The 22799-nt window shown below is 43.0% G+C and overlaps 1 protein-coding gene across 2 annotated transcripts in view; it reads right to left on the bottom strand.

Moving 5' to 3' along the window:
• Nucleotides 1–432: 432 nt before the first annotated feature.
• The window catches only part of LOC144822417 (multidrug and toxin extrusion protein 1-like), a 762229-nt gene continuing 739862 nt past the window's right edge, over nucleotides 433–22799 (bottom strand). For both annotated transcript variants that reach the window (XM_078679904.1, XM_078679903.1), the window contains exon 17: nucleotides 433–1205. In XM_078679904.1, the coding sequence (XP_078536030.1) occupies nucleotides 988–1205 (218 nt within the window). In that variant the 3' untranslated portion in view covers nucleotides 433–987. The remainder of the gene's footprint in view (nucleotides 1206–22799) is intronic.

Genomic DNA, 22799 nt, shown 5'->3' on the forward strand with positions numbered 1-22799 from the left:
TACACTTCTGTTGGAGAGGCGCATCTAAAGGGGATACCTTGGTATTTAATTTTGAATTAATAACATCTTAGGCCTTGTAACAGCAATGATATATGGCAGCATCCACTGTATTGCTTCAACCGCATATCACAATTGGTGCATCGGGTGACATGACATTGCAGCTCCAGTTCTTTACCAGGGTTCAGATATGGCAGGGAGGGTCAGCCATGGCAGGCCCTGACAACTTTGAACACTGCTCTCCAGTCAGATGCTAGACTCCATACAGGTTTGTGAAGCCTGGCATCATGTGACTGAAATTTGTGCTGCATTTGAGTGAAACCTACAATGTGTAGACTGGATATTATTCTTATATGAGGGAAACTTGCATTGCTACTGCCCATTTGGTACTTTCACTGTAATACTGAAGGATCACAATCATTTTCAATTATTTTACTGAGTTTTTATTGCATAAAGGAAATGAATACCATTTTGGGTAAAACAATGCCATTACAAGCTCACTCAAGAAAACAGTACCGGATGGTATTGTCACCCACTACTCACAGTATCTTTCCCTCCATTGCTACAAAATATTACCATGTCAGGTAACAGTGGTTCCTTCTTGTGGAATCATAGTTCAAAGCGTAGAAAGCAGATATTTGTTTCCTTCATAATGGTAATCTTTTTTCCATCATACAACCTGTGTTTCGTGCCGCCTACCTAGGATGATGTTACCTTTAGGGCCATCGAGATCATTGTTTTCCACAACACAGATTCCAACATGAAAACAACATAATGTGTCAAAATCTTATCCTAAAATTTCAAAGCTTTATGATTCCAATTGTGTCTATCAAATGCCAAAAAACAGGCATGTACTCAATTGCCAACGGTTCTCAAGGACATCGCTAAAGTATTGCCGAAACATTGGAAATGTTAATCAGTCTTGCACCTTGACATTTCTCCTCATCCTGTAATACATAACATTGGTTGGTTCTCTAAGCCAAATTATCTCTAGAGGTCCAGGACCCTTACCAAAATTCCCACTAATAATATAAACACAGCAGCCATAAAAAGCAGTCCACGTCCAAAAATCAGCTTCGTCTTAGGCACAGTGTCGTTTTTTGTACAATCCATTGGTACAGATTGGTTCTTCAAAGGTAACTGATCCAGGTGAAGCCCATTTTGGTCATAATGGGGAAAATCAAAAACTTTCTGGCTATGTTCTTCCCCTGTAGAACATGAACACAACATATGTTAGAATAAGTAAATGTCTACCAACTATTCACAGTTGTCTGAACTGAATGCTCATACAATACAAATAAAATAGATAAGTGAAGAGTCCGTGGGTTTAGAATTCCTCTGACATAGAAACTTGGGCAAGACTCAAATGACAATTGCATTTATTTATAACTTTTTAAACGTCCATGAATAGTTTAGAAACTTTCTCACAAACATCTGGTAATAAATATTAGGGGTGGGCGGAATTTGCGTAGTCGCGCTACGCAAATCAGTTCAGCGAATACGCATAATTGCTTGTTCATTTCGAAAGCACGAACAACCCAAAAATTCCGCAAAACCACGGATCGCGGAATTTTTGCCATTTACGGGTTCTCCGCACAACGCGAAATTACCCAAATTCCGCAAGCGGAACAGAATTAACTGCCCAGGCCTAATAAATAATACATTACAAACTAATATATACTGTTCACTTAAGCATTATACAGGAGTGTGTATTGAAGATAAGTAAAGAGTTAAGATTACATGCATCTAATGAATAAATGTGCTTTAAATTGTGTCAGGAGACTGTGGGGTATATTCTCAAGTAGCTATCACCGAGTTAACGGCACTTTATCGCAGCCAAAGTCACGATAAATTTATCACCCCATTCACAAGCTGGTGCTAACAGCCCATATCACTAGTTTACCTGCAATAGCAGCCTTAAAAAACATCGCCACAGATGACCCCGGCAACTATCACTAATGAGATGCAGAATAGGCATTCCCATGCAAAACGCTGCGACAACACCACTCCAAAACATTCTCAATGACCAGCCAGATTGGCGAAAAGACCACGAAACATGCGATAAGGCACGTTAGCAGCAGGACACTAACACCTGCTCTTACCTGGAGAAAAGTCGGACGACAGCCTGCACCACAAATGGGAGCCCAGCCGAGCCACACCTGAAGAACAACAGATGCCATGGAGGCACTGAACATGCGTGCCGGACACCCAAGAGGGCTCAAACACACACTGCCACCACCCCCAGGACCACACCCCACCCCCCGGCCCCAACCTGGGCATCCCCCAACTCCCCCGGAACAAGACACTGCACATCAACAGCACAGAAACATGAACAAAAGCAACCGCCTGATGTCAATTTCAACAATCAACATACATGTGAGCACTGGAACCCTGATTCATACATTCACCATTGAAAGACCAAACTGAATGTAACATCCTAATTTGTCACCAAACAACTATTTTGAAGAGTCATGGTGGGGCATCCCTGGACAATCATTGACTTACAGCCTGCAAGACAATATCCAAGATAAGAAGGTGTGTCAGGCACTCATCAAAGGACAGGGAGAGAGAGAAAGAGAGATACTGGGTGAAGAGCGCTTGGCCAATTGGGCCCTTGGCTCATGCAAACATGCCAACAGCTGTGTGTCCCCCCAAATCTGTGCACTCCAAATCACAGGCCTGGCATCAAAGTCAGCACCAAGTCCACATCACATTTAGGAAATGCATGCAGTTATCAGACTGAAATCAGAAATTGAATCCCCTTTGTCTCAACACCCAAGGCTGAAGGCCAACCTTGGTCCTGAATGCGGCTAGCACACCCAGGGTGAGATACCATACCAGCCTCCGACGACTCCCACACCACGAACTGTGCTAATGAAACACCAATGTGCCAACATCCCCACACCCACTTGTCCCTGCATGACCTAGACCTGCCAGGGATGCCCTTGACACATTGGCTCAAAACTATCCATATGTCCAAACGTTGCACGCACATACAACTCATTGCCCAGAGCTGTGTCACATCTTCCACCGAACTTCCGCCGGTCTGAGGAGTGCCGGTGCCACGAGCCCAACAAACGCAATGGCAGGCATTCCCGGGCACATGTGCAACCCCTGTCATGTAGAACTGTACTGTGCATGAATGCTGCATCTGTTGGGATCACTGCCAGTGGCAGTGTTGCAAAGCAGTTTCTGTCTTGCCTATGTCACCTGCATCCAGCCCTGATTTAACTGTCGATCATGCTCATTCGAGTGGCCCATGGAGGTCTGCCTATCCAATGCAACAGTAGCTGAATTGGATTATGACCTGACAGTGCGTCCCCTGTTGGCCCACGAACAGGAGTGTCACTGGGATAGACGTGCATGGAATGCACTGATATTTGGCGTATGTGCTGGCAATTACGCATGGGAGATTGCACAACTCCTCGTGTGCAGTGACCACGTCAAGGCGCTGCCCTATTGGGCTGTGTTGTGGATTGGGGAAACGGCATGGACTGAACACATTTGCCCCAACAAGTTAATGGATTGGCTCACCCTGGTGTTCATAGAACCCAACAACGACGTACTAATGGAACACATTGCACATGAAGTTGTGCTGGCATTCATGGACAAGTAACTATGGTGCTGCAGCAACATCGAATTGTCACCCACAGCACAGGTCCCAACACCTTGTTGCATTGTGGGGAATACTCACATATCCCACCATAACAGAGGACATGTCTGCCTTTGTCTGGAATCTGAATGCATGTGCGTGGAACCACGTGTGTGTACACACACCTGTGCAAGGTGATGCAGTTCCATGGTCAGAGCAGCACAGTGTTGTTTGGCAACGTTACCAATTCGGACCCACTGCTGGGGAGAGAGCACACACATCGCAATGTAGCACAACATGTGACCTTGTCGGACCCCTTTCACCTCATCACTGTCAGCAGAGCAGAGAGTTGGCACAGTCTGGTGGCAGAGCACTATGCAGACCCCATGGGCTGTAAGTCGTGCCCCCTCATACGGGGCAATGGGCAAACGCCAAACAACACATGACTCATCCAGCAAGGCAAGGTGCACTAAGACCGTTGCCATCTGTAATGTTTGGTGTTCATTTCTGCCACCCCATTTCCTGCACCACGACATGTTCCCATGCTGCGTGTAAGTGTCTTAAGCCTGTCACTGCATGTTGTCGCTGTTGTCTTGTCTGTACTGACACGCACATGCCAATAAAGTCTGCGCAACTTCACTGGTGTATAACTGTGATGAGTGTTCATTAGATTGACCACTCGTGTGCCACAATGAGCATCGTTCCTACACATGGAGGGTCTGACTGATACATATACAATGGGGTGGGTCCCTTTTGACAGCTCCATCTCTGTGCGCTAGACACTGTTTTAGGATAGTTCGTGGCAGACCTGTGCACTTAAGTGTCTACAGCCATGTGAGTATGGTGTCCAACCTCTGACCATGTGGACCAATGTCATGAATCATAACAGAATGTGTACACACAGATGTGTGTTAGTAGGTATGCAACGTGAAGTTCCGTTGTCACATGTGATGTAGGACACCACTCCTGTCCTGCTACCTATTTGGTCATTCCCACACACAGCCCTTTTCAATACATGGACATGTGCCTACGTTCGGGGGGTTGTGACATTGTTGTTAATGTGCAATGGGGACACAGCAAGTACTCACCTTCACAGTCATCCAATTGGCCATGTGTCTCAGGGATAAACATGAGGATTGATGTCATTCACCAGGGTGTACCTTCTTGTGCAATCATTGTCCCTACATTCAGGCATACTTTCATACGTGAGTAAATATAGTCATGACACATCTGTGTGATTTTGAATGTTTTATTCACATTCTGGTGAATGACGGAGCTGGAGATGTACAAGGCCATCCAAGCCCACATAACATGAAAGCCCAGTGGTGGGCCACCCAGAGTCCTTTGGGGATTGAAAAGTGATTTGGAAGAGGGAGAGTGCAGTCGGCAGCAGGATTGCTGTGTAATTGTAAAGCAGTGAAGATGTGGCAGTCCATGTCGGGGTTTGGGTGGATTTCGCCAAGTGTTCTGGGGGTCAGTGGAAGGTGTTGTCCCAGGGCATGATGCATAGGGCAGAAACAGGCAGGGGCAGGCCATCTGGTGGTGATGGCTGCTACTACCTCCTTCCTCACACAGCAATTACCATCCACATCATACTACTCTGATACTTCTTCTGTGTCCAGTGTGTCCGGAGTGTGTGGTGGTGTAATGGCTGCATCACTGGGTGCCACTGACACATTAGGGTGCAAACTGATGGGGCTGCATCACTGGGTGCCACTGACACATCAGGGTGAGAAGGTGATGGGGATGCATCACTGTGTGCCACTGACACATCAGGGGTCGGAGATGTGTGTGTCAAAGTTCCTGCTGCAGTTATCTGGGACTGGCTTAGTGGCAGCAATGGCAAGATGATGAACTGCTGGGCATGGAAGATCTCAGCTACATCTCGCTGGTGTTCAGCCGTGGCAGCCATACTTCCTACCTGCATCTGCTCCATGGTCTCCATTGTCTCCTCCGCATCTATGCCAACTCTGTGCTGTCATTGCTGGTGCCTGTCTGACTAGACAGTTCCTATATCTGAGTAATGGCCCCAACGAGGTCAGCCAAGGATTGTCAGTGAGTATGGTGCATATAGGGGTGTCCGTTAGGGACTTAGATGGTCCCTGATGGGACTCAGACACCCACGTATGGCATCGAGTTTGGCTGCCACGAGCTCGAAACCCACCCTCAACTGATCCACCAACTCCACCTGGCAACCCAAAACACGATGTTGAAATTCCATGTATTGTTCGTGGGGTCCTGGGAGACATCTGTGGTGGTGTGTGTTTCCTGCTGTGTGGTCTGTGCAGGTAGGGGGATCACCTTAAGGCAGCTGGCCTGCCCTGCTCCTGCGGGTGGTGTGCGGAGTCTGTCAATTATCCATTGGAGGGTGTCTTGACATATGTACAGGTTGTCCTCTACATCATCAAGGATGGGATTTGTGGTCCGCTCTGCAGTAAATGTTGATTGTCCCTCTGCATTGTTAAAGGGAGATACAGGTTAAGAGAGTTTCCCATGTATGTTGACGCTTAGCAGATGTTTACATACAGACTGCGTGACAAGGCACATTGTGGCTGTTTTGGTGGAGCTGGCTATTTGATGGCAGACAGTGGATTTTCGACTACATGATGGATGTGTGATATTACCTGTACATTATCATCACACAGTGTCAGGCAATGCCAGAAGTGAGTGGCCAGTTACTACGCTCAAGCGGAACCTGTTGCGTCCTCTGTTCTGTAGTGTAGGTGTTGCACTTTGTACCACATTGTCGTCGGATGTGCTGTTATTGCTATGTGTGTCTGCTGCAGTGTGCCACGAGGATGAGGGACATATTCCACAGTCATTGTGCGTGTGCAGTCTGCTACACATGATTGTGCATGTTTGCCATTGTGCCCATCTACCCCCGTATCCCCAGTCCCTGGAGGTTACTCACCCTGTTGCTGTTGGGTCAGGTCATATTGAGCTGTGTCTATTCCCCCAACTCCTGCCACCATCTCCATACTGATGACTGTGGCCACCATTTCCTCCAGCTCATCGAGCTCCTCCTGTGGTGCAGGACTCCCACCTCCAGTCGCCCTTGCTGCCTTCCTGTTGGCGGCGAGCTTCTCCTTGGTTTGGTTGTGCACTTCATGCCAGCACCTCTTGACCTCGACACTCTGACTGCATTTACGTTGGTGACGATGGACTGCCATATTTCTGTTTGGGTTGCCAGTGCCGCAGTGGAGGTGACGAACAGTTGTTGGTGGTGTTCCATCACCTCCGTGACGATGATCCGGTCTTCCTGCAGACTGAACCCCATCTTTCTCTTCTCCTTGCCCTTCCCCGAACACAGGGTTCCTGGCTGGTCTTCCATGGGGCTTGTGGAGTTTGGCTTGTCTTCTGCACTCTGTCCGAGTGCATCCATGGTGCTATGCAGTTCGAATTGGTTTTGGTGGTTTTTTTGTTGCTTTTATAGTGCATTTTCCCGCATGATGTGTAGGAATTGCAGGCCAGTTGCTGGTATTCACTGATTTTGGTATTGTGCTTTGGGGCATCGCAACTTTTTGGGCATTCCTGTTATGCATTTTTGGTCTGTCACATTGGTTTTTACGCGGTCATTTGGCACGATAACATGCTGCTATCGCATGGTGCAGCCGGGTTGGGAATTGGACGTTAAAACGGTGTTATTTTCTCGTGATGGACTGCGATATGCAAAGTTGCGTTACGCTAAATTTGCGATGGTTATCATACGTTCTTGAGAATATCCCCCTGTGTCTTTTAAGGGTACGTACAGTCAAAGATATGGAGTCGAGGGTTTGACTCATCAGTGTATTAGGCAGATCTATTTATCAAGTTGGGTGTATCATGAGTCAGAAGTGGTGTCTTTCAAGAGGGGTTTCTTCTAGAAAACAGATGACAGCTTTACATTTGTATAAATAATCTAGACATTTGCATCGTTTGACTCCCTCTAAACTATTGAAGAATTTTACTCTGTTATAATATTCTCAAAGTCCAAAAGTTCACCTTGTCCTGATGAACTTTCAGCCAAATTCTACAAAATATTTTCCACTCAATTAGGCCTGGTACTCCTATGCTTGTTACACGATTTTGCATCCAATGCTTCTGTTAAGGGTACATTTAAAGATGCCACACTTATTGTGCTCCCCAAATCTAAATATGAATCATAATGTGGTGTGCTGCGCATTAAAAACTTACCAATGGTTGTGATTTTATTGAACATTTCAACATTACCAATAGTACAATACATATTTTTAAATGTGTTCTATTAATGCAGCAGCTATGAGATAGATGAGGCAAATTCAGTTGTTTCTTTGTGATCATGCCTCTAAATCCATCAATGGTGAAATATGGTAACAAGAACCCAATGAGTGCCTTGCAATGTTGAAGGGGCGCTGAATTATTTGTGTGATTTGTATCATCATGTGTCTGTATGTCACCCGCTGCAAGTTTGGCAGCATGGTGAAATCAAAGCATCATGTTTAATTTCAAATGCCTGAGTCACCACTGAAGAGCTGGCCCATGGACCAATGTCATCAATTATTCAATTTCAGGGTAGCCAGTAATCTGACTAAGGTTTTCATTTAATTTTGAAATAACATCCAGTGGCAGGCAAGGGCACTTTTAATACACAACATTATAAAAATCTAAATGTGAGTGACAATGTAGTGAGCGTTATATTAAAAATGATGACTTAACATTAGTAGTGAGTTTATTGGACATTTCAATATTACCAACAGTTTAATACATACTTTTAAAAGCTTTCTATTAATGCGGCAGCTCTGAAATCAATAAGGACATTGCAGTTCTTTCTTTTTGATCATGCCTCCAAATCCACCAATGGCGAAAAGGTTCTTGATATTTAAATGAACCTGCAACAATGTGAGTGAACCAACTTTTTTATCGGAACATTGAGAAAGGCAACCTATCACCAAAATGCATCTGTAAGATGAAATAAAGATGATAACAAAAACCCGGTGAGTGCCTTGCAATGTTGGAGGAGTGCTGAATTATTTGTGTGATTTTCCTATTACACGTGTGTGTGGCACCCGCACCGGGTTCTGTTACATTGTGAAATTGGAGCGTCATATATATAAATGTATATATATATATGTGTATATATATATATATATATATATATATATATATGTGTGTGTGTGTGTGTGTGTCCAAATGCAGATGCAAGGGGACCCGGGCTTGTGGGCGAAGTCACAGCAATAACACAGCACAACCTTCATGCAACATCCAGAGCACGAAATCAAGCCCCCCAGGCAGACGTCAGGTAAGACAGGTAAATCTTCAACAGGGAAAGCATTACGCGTTTTGACTGCCAAGTGGGTCTTAATCATATGCTAATGCAAGGGTCAGTGGCATTGGGATTTAAATACACTTAGGTCTTCAACAGTGAAGAAGGACTATGAGTGCACCACAAGTCATTTTTAATAAAGAGTGTTTTTTCGAGTATCAGGAGCCAGGCAACATTTTTACTTAGTTAGTACTCTTTCAATAACATGGCTAATGCCCACTATTAAATAATATTTGAGTTTTAGTAGTCCTGGTTAGAAATCCTGTCTTTCAATGAACTACCATGTCCATAATGCATTGCAAATATCTTAGAAAGCCTTGTAGTGTCCATAATTTAAAAAAAACCTGGATGCCTGGATAGGCTTCACCTAAAGCAAACATCCACATGCTAGCTTCACCTTCCTGGGGCTTTATTATTGGGGGGCACTCGGAGCCCCCAGCCCAAAAGCCTGCTACCTCCCTGGGACAATTCATAGAGATGTGCTGGGGGGGCCTACACGTCACCCCACAGCCCTGGGGATTGCCACCTCCCTGGGGCTCATATTATATAATGAGGGAGATCAGTTGTGGACCCCCTGGCCCTGGGGATCACCACCTTACCGGGGTTAAATGTAACAAACGAGGGGGCCGCGTGGCTCCCATTAGGAGCCATAGATGGCCGCACCCTCCTCCCCGGCCATTTTTGGCACTGGGAACCACATTCCCTGGGGACTGACTCTTTTTTAAGAAAGGGAGTGGGGCCACACTCCTGATGCCGATTTCTACCAAGGGGCCCATATCCCCAGGGGCCAGGACTTTATCCTTTTTTTCTTAAAAGGTAGTGGCGCTGCACGGCCCATAACCCCAGGGTCAAGCCTTAATATAAATATTTAAATGAAGAGGGGAAACCATGCAGGCCCCTCCACAGGCCAACTTCAGCCCTTGGGACCCCATCCGCCAGGACATGGCCACCTCATTGGGGACCGCAGGAAGAGCCTGAAGGCCCCCACAGCCTTGGCCATCTCTCAGCCTGTTGCTGGAGCCGAAATTTCTTTTTAAACACAGGGAACTGCTGAAACGCAGCTACCTGTGTGTAAAAAGCAAAGTGTGCTCCGCTTTTATAAAGCGAGAGAAAAATGCTCTTGCTAGCTCAAGGCAGGGAACACTGTTTGCTATGGCGGGATCAGTGCTCCCTCCACACCATAGCACACTGCAATGTCCCAGGCTGGTGGTTCCCCGGGCCATGTAGGGCTCCAAGAGAGGTGCTGGGCTACCTTCCTAGAATATGGATTGCCTCAGGGAGGTGGGGTTTCCCTGGGGATGAGAATGGACTGGGAGGAGGGCCTGGCAACTTGACCTCTCATTTATTCAAAATATAATTTGGCCCTGTAGAGGTGGTGGTCCCTCGGGCGGGGGCTAGTCCATGAGGCCCCCTACATGGAAATCTAAAAGCCCCAGGGAGGTGGTGGTCCCAGGGGCAGGGGGGTCCGCGAGGCCTCTCATTACATAATCCGCAGTGAGGTGCCAGTTCTTGGGCTGCTGGGGTGGTCAAAGGGCCTCCCCGCATTTCTACAATAATTAGCCACAGAGAGGAGGTGGTCCCCGGAGACTACCTGGCCCCCCGCATTTCACTTGTATTCAGCCCTGGAGAGGTGGCGGTCCCAATAATTATTTTCAACTGTTCCTGGTATCTGACGCATCTGGAGGTCTAAATTACATGGAACATGGGTCCTGTGGGACCTCTCCTAAAGCCCTAGAGGGTCAGGGCGTTTCTACCCGGCCCCCTTTTCTTGTTTTAATCTTTTTTCTTCTGACTCAGTTGAGCTATCCTGGTTTGAAGGGTTGGCAGCCAATCAGATCTCAGGCATGCGATCGGGAGGGATCACGGGTCCACTGCAGCCTCAGTTGTATATCTGAGAAATCTTTACATTTCTCAGCAAAGACAGAACAAATTTGCACCATTAAAGGAGGTCGATTTCTGGACCAATAGCTACCTTTCTGCAAAATTTGGTATAATTCCGTTCAGCAATTTGAGCTGTAGCTGTGTTGAAAGTTTGCTATGGAAATTAATATGGAGAAAAAGTGTTTTGGGACCCCTCCTTTTTCTCAGCCACCGCTTGACGAATCACCACGTAATGTTTAAGACAGCAGCTAAAGTGACTGTCATATTAGTTTAGAATATTTCATGAGGATTCATGAAATGACACCAAAGTTATTGGCAAATGAAAAAACGGTCTTTCTATGGAAACTAGGTCTGAACTATAACTACCAGTAGGTAATATATATATATATATATATATATATATATATATATATATATATATATATATATATATATATTACCTACTGGCGGTCGCCAGTAGGTATATATATTTAGGATTTTTTCTCTATGGGATTTTTGAAAATTCTATGTCTAATAACTTTGGCGTTTGTGGACGGAATTGGCTGACATTTTCAGGAAAATGGCACATTTTGTTTCTGAGCAGCCCCTGAAAATTGGGGGGGGGTTCGTCCAGGGGGGGTCGAGAAAAAAGGGGGGTCCCAAAACGTGTTTTTAACATTGAGTTTTCCATAGGGCGGTTGGCCTCACTTTTAGCCCGAACGGCTGAATGGATTTGCACGAAACTTGGCAAAATTGTAGGGACTGGTAGCCCGATGTGCCTTTTGTAGGTCTCAATATATGTGCTCTAGTGGATTTTGAGAAATTAACGTTTAAAAAAAGATATATATCTGTAACAGCGGACCGGGCAGCGCTCCAGTTCGTGTACTTTTCGCGCAACGGAGCTTTGTGAAGCGAAGCTGATTGGTTCTCCGGCGTCTGTCAACATTCCAAACAGTCCGTAGCGGCCGCCATCTTGTCTCTCGGTAGGATCGAGAGACAAGAGGAGGCCAAAGCGAAGGGGCAAATTACCATAAGGGGGCATAGTAGATTCTCGCTGACCCCCTAGGTTTGATGTGGAGGTTTTAAAAGGGCCCCGCGGGGCAAAAAAAAAAAAAAATAATAATAATCGAACGGCTGAATGGATTTGCACGAAACTTGGCAAAATTGTAGGGACTGGTAGCCCGATGTGCCTTTGCTAGGTCTAAATATATGTGCTCCAGTGGATTTTGAGAAATTAACGTTCAAAAAAAGATATATATCTGTAACAGCGCTCCGCTTCGCGTACTTTTCGCGTTACGGAGGTTTGCGAAGCTGATTGGTTCTTCGGCGTCTGTCAACATTCCAAACAGTCCGTAGCGGCCGCCATCTTGTCTCTCGGTAGGATCGAGAGACAAGAGGAGGCCAAAGCGAAGGGGCAAATGACCATAAGGGGGCATAGTAGATTCTCGCTGACCCCCTAGGTTTGATGTGGAGGTTTTAAAAGGGCCCCGCGGGGCAAAAAAAAATAAAAATAATAATAATCGAACGGCTGAATGGATTTGCACGAAACTTGGCAAAATTGTAGGGACTGGTAGCCCGATGTGCCTTTGCTAGGTCTAAATATATGTGCTCCAGTGGATTTTGAGAAATTAACGTTAAAAAAAAGATATATATCTGTAACAGCGCTCCTTTTCGCGTTACGGAGGTTTGCGAAGCTGATTGGTTCTTCGGCGTCTGTAAACATTCCAAACAGTCCGTAGCGGCCGCCATCTTGTCTCTCGGTAGGATCGAGAGACAAGAGGAGGCCAAAGCGAAGGGGCAAATGACCATAAGGGGGCATAGTAGATCGTCCCTGACCCCCTAGGTTTGATGTGGAGGCTTTAAAAGGGTCTCGCAGGGCAAAAGAAAATATACCGTTTTTTTAGTTTTTTTGCGTGGAGTGCGCCCGGTTCGCGAACCGGGAAGCGTTCTGGGGAGCGTACTTTCTTGAAAATTAGTGAAAAAAGTTAGAGTAAAATAATAATTGTGAGTGATCAGATGTAGGGTAGCTCTGAGAAGAGCTTTTGGGTTTATGGTACATTTAGGTACTTATAAGTAGGTACCAATGCACAGTCTTAAATTCAGAGTGAAAATTCTGTTGCCCTCATCTGAGAAGTGAACTCCATCTCCTCTGTAGATATCTTGCATGTAGTAACGCAAGTTATTGTTGTACAGGGAGCCCATTCCATGGTCTCTCATGTAAGCTGAAACAGATTTGTTTACATGCTTCCTCGATTTCTCAATTTGTGGACAAAATTGGTTCGACCACCTCCATTTTTGTCTTTGGCATATATTTGAATATACCAAGGCAGTCTGAGGAAAAAGTGCCATCAATTGCTAAAAGGTGTCCTTTAAAAGCATTTCCAGACCTACCCCAGTCAAAGTGCCCAAATCATTACCTCCACAGTGCACAATTAATAGGTCAGGTTTTGGCAAATGCATAAAGGTTTTCACCAATGGTATCAATTGGTGACATTTTAATCCTCTGTGGCCAAACCACTTAATTTCCACATCTTGTAAATTGAGGTTAGGTAAATTCCTGTTTTCAGCGTACCTCTGAGCCCAATAGATGTAACTATGTCCAACAATCCAGACAGAAAACATGGCGAGAGAAGGTTCTCCTGCAGTCAGATGAAGTGTGGCAATGAAATGGCAGCTGAAAAAATGAGAGTGTAAAATGAAAAAAACTGAGGAGTTTCTGTGTTAATGAAGCAGTAAGAGTGATTGGTGGATTTTGATTGCTGAAAACAGAAAGTTAGGGTGCATGGATGAGTTCGTTGAAAGATGTATTTTGAGTGGCGAAGAAAAAATCATTAAATGAAAGATTGCACTGGATATGCAGGTGCACTGAGAGTTCAGAGTTCAATTGCAACTTTGTTGTGTGAACTTGGAAACACCAGAGGTCTTGCAAGAGGTGGTTGCTATGCAGAAAAAGCAGAGAGGGGGCAGAGGGGGGAAGGGTTTTGCTTTGAAAAAAAGTGAGGGAAGAGTTTTGATTGGGTGACATGAGAGATATGTGTGAGGAATTACAGCATTTATGTGCTTTTGATAGCTGCAGACTCTGGAGTGCATACCTTTTGCTCTGCTGAAGACAAATTGGTGTGTTTCTGAGACTGTTTTGAAACTCAAAGTATTTGCTAAGGTGAGAAAAGATTTCTTTAATTTAGATAGAAAATAGTGTGCTTTAAGGAGAAAATTATGAAGAAAGTTGTGTTTTTCAAATGTTGCTTTGTCTCAAGTGTTTTACAAATAGATTTTGTTTCTTTGAGAAATTGTAATTGGAGAAAATGTGAAGTATTAGTACTGACAGGGTTTTTATGTGCATAGGAGCTGTGGAGTGTTTTCAAATTATGACTTGTAAATCGTTTTTGAGAAAAAGCAATAGTTTTAATATTGATGAGAAGGACATAATGGTGTCTGCTTCTTTATAAGGTAATTGAGAGTCTCTGATGTTATTTTTCCCATTTCAATGTAAGAAGTTTGTCTGTGGAGAAAATTGCTTGTAAATATGCTCCCACCTGTGCATGGCAAATTTAGATTTTAAATGTTTGCGTTACATAGGTATGTTAAAGGTGACTGAAACATGCTGCAAAGGCAATCAAAAAACGCTTTTATGTGTCTTAAAGACATTTTAAGTCATTTCCCCATGTGCAGTGTTTTCAAATTATGAGTTGAAAATCGTTTTTGAGGTAAAGGAATGTTTTCAAAATTTATGTGTGCCATATGCCCCCAAATTTCTTTTTCAGGGGTGCAGCAGGGTGTTCTTGAGACACTCCTGCACCCTCGGAAAAATTCGTAATTTGCGATGAGGTAATTGCTAATCGCAAATTGCACCTTCATTCCTATGGGCCTCCTGCTGCATGGAAATGAATGGGTAATTTGTAATTAGCAAATAGCTGATCGCAAACTAGGAATGGTAAAGAATCGCTATTTATTCCTTAAAGTTCGCTATTTAGGAAATGCTAAAAACTTTGATGATACATATGACGGTTCATGTCTAACAAGATAAGAAGCATAGGGATAGATTTATGATGACTGGCGCATCACCAGGGATGTGTTAGTCATTCTGTGCCGCTGTTCCGTCACCTATGGTGTGCTGCATTTACAATGCGGCGCATCATGGGGCAAAAACAGCACAGATGCGTGACGCATCTGTGCCGTAAAGGTGGCGCATTGCTGGAGTTGTATCGCAAGTGTGATGAAGCTCCAGCAAGGCTCAGGGGTGCCCCTGTCGCAGGGTTTCTGTTCTCACACAGAACTGTGGACAGAGGATTGGAACCTCGGCGAATTAGGGTGCCCCAAAACTCACCTTAGTAATCAAAAACCCCTTAGCAAGTTAGGTACAGTGTCACATTGGATATAACAAACTCTCAATGTTTAGACAATCCAGAATATGAACTTATAGTACCTCAGGATACGTGGAACTCATGAACAGTCGGTCGTTATATATTTCTTAGAAACCAGAACATGGAGTTAAGAAGAACACATGTGTATTTGAAATGTTTATTTACTAATGCCGTCTTCTCAGGCGTAGTATCTTAGATAATACAAGTACACATATTATCAGTAGCAAAATTACCAGCATAGTTACTAGTACATAAAAAGCGAATGGTGACAGTAAATGAATAAGAGTTAGCAACACTTATAAGCAGCCGCGGGCCGTGGAGGGAGTTACGGTGGGGCAGGGAGGCGGGGAGGGGGAGGGGCAGGGTGGAGAGGGCTCCACCCTGCCCCTCCCCCTCCCCGCCTCCCTGTCCCACCGTAACTCCCTCCACGGCCCGCGGCTGCTTATATCTCACCCTCCCTAATACACATATTATATTATTTGCTAAGAAGGTCTCTTTGTGTTGGTTTAGGGCGTGCCCATACTTTAGTGTCTTAGATTTGAAGGAATCACATCAGCATACACCAGCTCTCTCTTCATGTGAACCGCATCAAGTGTTGTGTATGTGTGTTCGGCAAAGCAATATAAAACCCGCCTCATGCCCAGAATTGGCAGAAGCTGCACTTATGTTATGAGTATGAAGTCGTGGAGATCAGACCTCATAACAATTCTGTATCGTGTTGTTCTTGAAACTTCAGCACTCGCTGTACAGATATAGTTTAACAAGTAAAGCAGATAGTAGAGCAATAACATATTATTCTCATGTAAATCACGATGAACTATTAGGTTGAAAGCTAAAGCAACAACTAAGTGTCGTGTGCAGAAGTTGCAAAAAAGGAAAAATGGCGTTTAAACCGGTAATGAGTCCATGCTAACTTAACACGGTGTAAAGATATATAGGATCTACATGACACCTCCCCATGATCCGGAAACGAACTGAATAAGATAATAGAAGTGCCATCTCATGAGAGCAGATTGCAACTTTATATGTGGACGGTCCGCAAGGTAAAACATTAAAAACTAGGAAAATTTAATGCTAAAGAAAAATAAAACAGCCAACTACTTTATCGAGGCTTAAGCCAATAGGCAAGCTAAATAATAAAAACTTGACAAATAAGTCAATGAATTGTCAATGAAATGCTAGTACTCAGCATATCAAACATGAAAAAGGTCTATGACATAACTGTGTATGCAAAATAAGCTGCAACAGCCTCTAATAGGAAGTCACCGTCTTCATCCGAAAAGAGTTCAGCCATCCAATTTAAAAGCGGAAAAGAACATACGTGCTCTCCCAGCACCGGATCCTCTATCACCATCAGAGGACAGCTCGGTGGGTTTTCAAGAAAGCTCTGTTCCAAGAAAGACTGTGTTGCCGCCAGTAAATTCCAGGGACCAATTAGTCCATGGATCAATGCCACAGCCATAATCCTTTCGCCAGGACAAACCAACTCGTGAGTAATGATAGGACTCATCAGCTGATTAAAGTCGACGTCAGGAGAAACCGGTCCGCAGAGACACAAATCAATGGCCCAATCGAAATCACAGGTCAGGCAGTGAAATACAGGCTGGACACAGGTGAAGTAGGAGAATCGAAAAGATAATCCATATGCCGTGCTTAATATCGCCAACGGCATTGTGCCATAATATTCAAGCATGCGATTGCGGAACAGCGTGAGCAGCTGCAGGGCGGGAGCTTGCACAGGAGGGACATCCATATTTAAAAATGTAAAAAAGCACAAGAGCGTCCGCTGGTAATGCAAGTAAAAATGGGAATCCACCAAGCACAGTGGAAAAAATAGAATGAAAGAAAGCAGGGATGATTCCAAAGATTTTCTCAAATGAAGTCACGAGACCACTGGTATCAACTTTAAAAAAGTGCGCCAGGCCCTTTGTAGAGGACGCGTTAGAGATAGTCCGAACCATCTTGCTGAAATGGAAAGGCGAATCTGTATTTAAAAGGGTCTGCACCTCTGTACGGGTGTTCGCTATGTGAAGCACGAAAGTTTCACGGGCCGAAGTCAAGGCCACCTCTCTCTGAGACAAAAGAGCTCTTATTCTTGCCATGCCGTTGAAATGTGCTCCCAAGGTTGGTATTTGTGGCCAGATTGAAAACTCCCTATGTTCATGTGTGGGAGGAAATAGAACATTTCTGCAGCAAATAACCCGTTCACTTACTATTACGATAAAAGGAATACTTTTAATTAACCCAGAACAATCTTCATTATTGAGCATCAAATAACTACCATTTTCCAACAACTTGAACGTGGGGATGATAGCAGGAACTGGCGTGCCTTGCAACACGCAAGCCATATTTGGTCGGTGTTTGTTGCATGAACCGTGTAACTGTATGTGCCTACACATTAGTGAATGATCTGGCGTCTCAGTGCATTCCTCTCCATTCAGATAAACTTCTTGATCATCTTTGAAAATCTGTATGTGTATGGAAGCGACCAGACCTCATGAAGAAAACCACTACCTAAAGGTTAATAACGACCTATTGGTATATATTTCATACAATTTGAAAACTTATATAAAGCAAAAGGCAGCGTTATTAAACCGTGGATAAGGCACGTTGCCAAAGCAGTCAACCTTTTGGATTTATACTGGAAATGTTAAAGGAAGAATTACGGAGTAGGGCCTGTAAATCTTTAATGGACAACGAGTAAAATTACTCCAAGCATCATATTCCTGTAACTCCGGGATAGTAGGGGTGTTTAATTTTTTAGAAGTAGCCAATCCAAAGCATTTGGTCTGGGAAATTGTTTCATTCACAAACAACATATGATTTGGGATGAGACATGCACGGTGCAAAGCCTCAGTGCCTTGTACCTGCCAGGTTCGTGAACCCCAAACTGATGTAGATCCTGGATATCTTTACTCTGTGTTAAGTTAGCATGGGCTCATTACTGGTTTAAACGCCATTTTTCCTTTTTTGCAACTTCTGCACACAACACTTAGTTGTTGCTTTAGCTTTCAGCCTACCTGCGTCAAGATCTATGCCTGCTTCAAGCAGGCGCAGGGTTTTGATGTAGCTTTGTCCTATCTGATTGTAAATGCGGCACACCGTGGGTGGCAGAGCAGCGTTGCATGTTAACTGGTGCATCCCTGGGGATGTGCTAGTTAATATAAATCTGCCCCTTTACATTTAATTATGTGCAGGGGACACAGAGTCGGTGAGGTTTATCCAAGGTTAAGAAGAGATGAGTCCTGTTCAGTGAAAAATTGGAGATAGGCTTCACCTCCTCTGCTCCTCAGCATCGTTGGACATGGTTAAATATTAGCTGCAAAATGTTACTCTTGTTAAACAATTTTACTATTATAATCTCTGAGATTTGTCTCTTACTGTGCAACATCTCATTGTTGTTATCTTTCTTTAAAGATAAAGACAACATCAACATGAGCGACAATCAGCAATCAGTTGATTTCGACCTCATCATTGAACTCGTAATTGAAACATCAGTGGATGTTGATCCCTTGGATGATTTCAATCCTGAGGATGAAGAAGAACGTGATGAGGATGCAGATTTGTCAGAATTGTATGACATAGGATGGGAAGCTGACTTGCTTGAGCCTATGGAACTATAAACATTTATTTTATAAATTTATAATAAATAAAAAGTAAATATGTAAACCGTTTAATTTAAAAATAAAGACACCTTCAAAAACAGGTTATGTGTAGTGTCTTCAATAAAATATTAAAATATGGTCATAAAATTAGATCAGATTCATATATAAAACAGGACAGGTAAAATGAATATAAATTCCATTTCTTTTCTGCTATTTCTGTATTCTACATTTGCCATGTACAAAAAATTCTTCTATGTAAAAATGTTAAGTAGTGTGTTAAGTTTTTGATGACTGTTATTAATTTACTGTTGGGTAATAGTGGTTAATAACATTTTTTATTATATCTTACCACAGATTCAACTGCAGATTATTTCAAGATTTTAGGATGCCAAGCAAAGAAAGAGTGAGAAAGGCTGCAAAACGTCAAAGACAGCAGGTGAATGAAAAAAAGCAGCAGTCCTCTAACAAAAAGATTTGTCAAGTCACCAAGAAAGCACCGGGTAAGAGTACAAAAACATTCATAAGAAATATATCTAGTAAAAAAAATATTACTACAGAAAATGTTTCAGTCCAGAAAAGGAGAAGCAATTCAAACGGTAAGGAAAGGCCAATGAGAAATGTTACTGCTAGAGTAAGAGATAACTCTATGCATGAAAGTAGAAGGAAACAACAGTTTAGGGACATTCGTAAACGAATGTTCCGCAACAGGATAATTGGCAATTTGTTAAAAAATATTAAGAAAGGTCAACAGAAAGTGGTTTTTTATAAGAGAAAAAAAATAGTTGAGAAAGTTATTGATCAGGCATTTGAAATTAAACGTAAGTTATTTATTTTGACAATCAATAGAATTAGGAAGCTAAACAAGGCAATTTATGATTTCAAAAGAAATAGTAGATGGAAGAGAATAGTTAATCGTAGTAATTTTTGTGAAGTTTTTTCTGGAGAATGGATGCATAGTTCAAGCTCTGAGGCATTTTTTAATGAGGAGAGTTATTTCCAGGATAATGATTTGGTGCATGCAGTTGACACCAGTGGTCGAGGTTATGAAGTGAAAGATGGTTGTCCAGTTGAAAAAGAAAAACTTGTGACAACAGAGATAGAAGAGGTGTTAGGTAATGAGGTTTTAGGGAGTCGTCCTAAGGGTCCTGTGTACACCTGGAAGTGTAGTAGTATTTGCAGTGTACGACAGGATTCCATCAATTTGCTTTGTGATTTTATACGGTCATTTAATAAGAAAAGTTTGAAGCAGAAAATGAAGTTGTTGCAAGAATTAGATCCTTGCAGAGTGAGAGAAGTGATAGGTTTGCATGGTCATTCACTGGCTTGTCTTTCCAGGAGAGTATGCCAGAGTGTTTTTCATCATTTCAGGATGCTAGCAGTGCATCATAATAAAGTGAGGAAATTAGTTAGAATGTTGTATTATGCTAAGAGTCCAGCAATTATGCTTAAACAATTATGCGCTTCTCTTTTGCATGGTTCTGAAATAGATGTGAAGAATATATGTGAAGAAATTGAGTTTTGTTACTTTGGAAGTAAAGAGGAGAATGTTGAAATTGACCAAGAAGAAGAGAGTAATGTGGAAGATAGTGTACAGGTTTCCAGTACAGATAATTTCCAGAGGGAAATTGCGACGTTTGAGGTGAAATCAAGTGAGAGGCCAAATTTCACTTGTGTGTGTTGTCGACGCACTTATTATAAGAATCAGACTAAGTTAGTGGATTTATATGCAAAAAGTGAAAGGGAAAATAATAGTGAATGGAAGGATTTTACAACATACTTGATGGTAGAAAATTGTTTTGATTTGGGATTGGATCAACGTGTGTGTACTTATTGTTGTAACAAATTAAATCAAAACCAGATGCCTGCTAGAGTAGTTCATAATAATCTGGAATTGGTTGAGATTCCTTCTGAATTGAAGGATTTAAATACTTATGAATCTATTTTGATTCAAAGTATCCATCCCTTTCAGGCTATTGTAAGAATGGAGCCAAAGACAGGGAAATTGCCTCCATCAGATTTACAGAGAGGATTAAAGGGAAGAGTTGTTTATTTGCCTCTAGATTTGAAGAAAAACATTAACACAATTGGAGTAGAAAAAGTGGAAGAGGAACCTCTTGTTATCTTAGTTAATGGGGTTCCGACAAAGAATAAGAAAATATGGCAAGATTTAGTAGATGTTAGGAAAGTCAAAAGGGCAACATTGTATTTGAAAAAATATAATAAATACTATAAAAATGTATATGTTGCAGAAGAGGAAGTAAGTGAGGAAGAGGATAGCGATTTGTGTGCTGGTCAAATTGAGAAAGTAGAACCCTGTAATAGTGAAGAAATATATGAACATTATAGTGTTCATCCTTTGCATTCCAAGGAAGTCATGGGGAATACTATTGAGTTGTTTCAAATGAAACAAGCGAAAGGGAGTCCCATTAGTGTTTGGGAGGAAAGTTTGGAAGCTCGGTGTTTCCCACAGCTTTTTCCAACAGGTCAGGGAGGAAGATATGATGAGCGACCTCATCAAATTCCTGCTTCTGAATACCGGACTTTGCGATTGTATGCAGGAGATCCTAGGTTTCGACAATGCATTCCTTATTTGTTTCATCTCCTGTTTGAAAGCGATCTGTCTGGACTGTCATATGCATTGAACCACATCTTGAAAAGTGGTATACACATGCAAAACATCTCGGCAAGTGACTTTATGGATAAAGTCAATGTCCAAGACAGTATTTTGGATTCTCACCTGATTAATCTCATGGCGTGTCAGCGTGGTACTAATGAGTACTGGTACCATCGTCATGGTGATTTAAAATGTATGCTGAGGAACTTAGGAACTCCCACATGGTTACTCACTTTGAGCTGTGCTGAGTATGGCTGGGAAGACTTACTTGAATTTCTACGAGAGGCAAATGCTAATGTAGAAAACATCGAATTCAAGACACCCGGAGAACTGTGCTCTTTGGATCCAGTCAATGTATGTAGGTACTTCAATCATAGATTTGAAGGTATGATGTCTTTCATCATGAATAAGAAGAATCCACCTCTTGGAGAGGTGTTGGATTTCTTCTGGAGGAAGGAGTACCAAGCAAGAGGTGCTCCTCATATACATATGTTGCTGTGGATCAAGGATGCACCTAAATTTGGAACGGATGCAGAAGACTCAGTGATGAGTTTCATAGAACAGTATTCTACGTGTGCTGTTCCAAACGCAAAGGAGAAAAAAAGCCTAAGAGAAAAAGTTCTACGTTTCCAAAGCCATCGATGTGGAAAGTACTGTCGTCGTAAATTCCGGAACAAAGACAAGTTCTACACCAAATGTCGTTTCGGCTTTCCACGACCGGTGATTTCTAAAGGAAGAGTGAACAGTTTGATGTCTTCGCTGCGACATAATGTGATGAAGAAATCACCTAAAAACACATACAATTTGAAGAGGAACGAAGAGTCTAAGTACATCAACGACTACAACCCGGTGATTTTGTCCATGTGGAATGCTAACATGGATATACAGTTTGTGGCTGATAACTGTATGGCTGTGGCTCGGTATGTGACATCTTACATCACCAAAAAAGAGAAGACAGAATTGAAGGATATGTGGGAGGACATTTCCCATGAAAAGAGCCTCAGCAAGAAGTTGTACAGTTTCAGTCTGAAGATGTTGTCGCATCGAGAAATCGGAGCTTACGAATGTTCTGACCGGTTGTCTTCAGCAAGTCTCTATGCCAAGTCCAGGAGTATCGTTTGGGCGAGTGTTGGTCTTGCTGCAACGCGTAATCGAGTTCTGAAACCTGTGCGGGAAATTGAGTATTTGGCGGAAAAGGAGCCAAACAGTACCGACATTTTGAAGAGCAACATGTTGGATACATATTATCCAAATCGAAGCAGTCACCTCGAGAATGTTTGTCTGTATGAGGTTCTGCAAAATTACATATTCAAGAGGAACATCAAAGAAGATACTGAGAAAGGAGTGTATGCTGTAATAGGAAGTGAGGGATGTCTGGTCAAGCAAAGAAAATGCCACTTGATAAACCATCGAAAATTGAGTGGCGAATCTCCTGAAAAAAAGGAGTTTTTCTATTTAGCACTTTTGCAACTTTTTAAGCCTTGGC

The sequence above is a fragment of the Lissotriton helveticus genome, chromosome 3_1 (assembly GCF_964261635.1).
Source record: "Lissotriton helveticus chromosome 3_1, aLisHel1.1, whole genome shotgun sequence".
Taxonomy (NCBI): domain Eukaryota; kingdom Metazoa; phylum Chordata; class Amphibia; order Caudata; family Salamandridae; genus Lissotriton; species Lissotriton helveticus.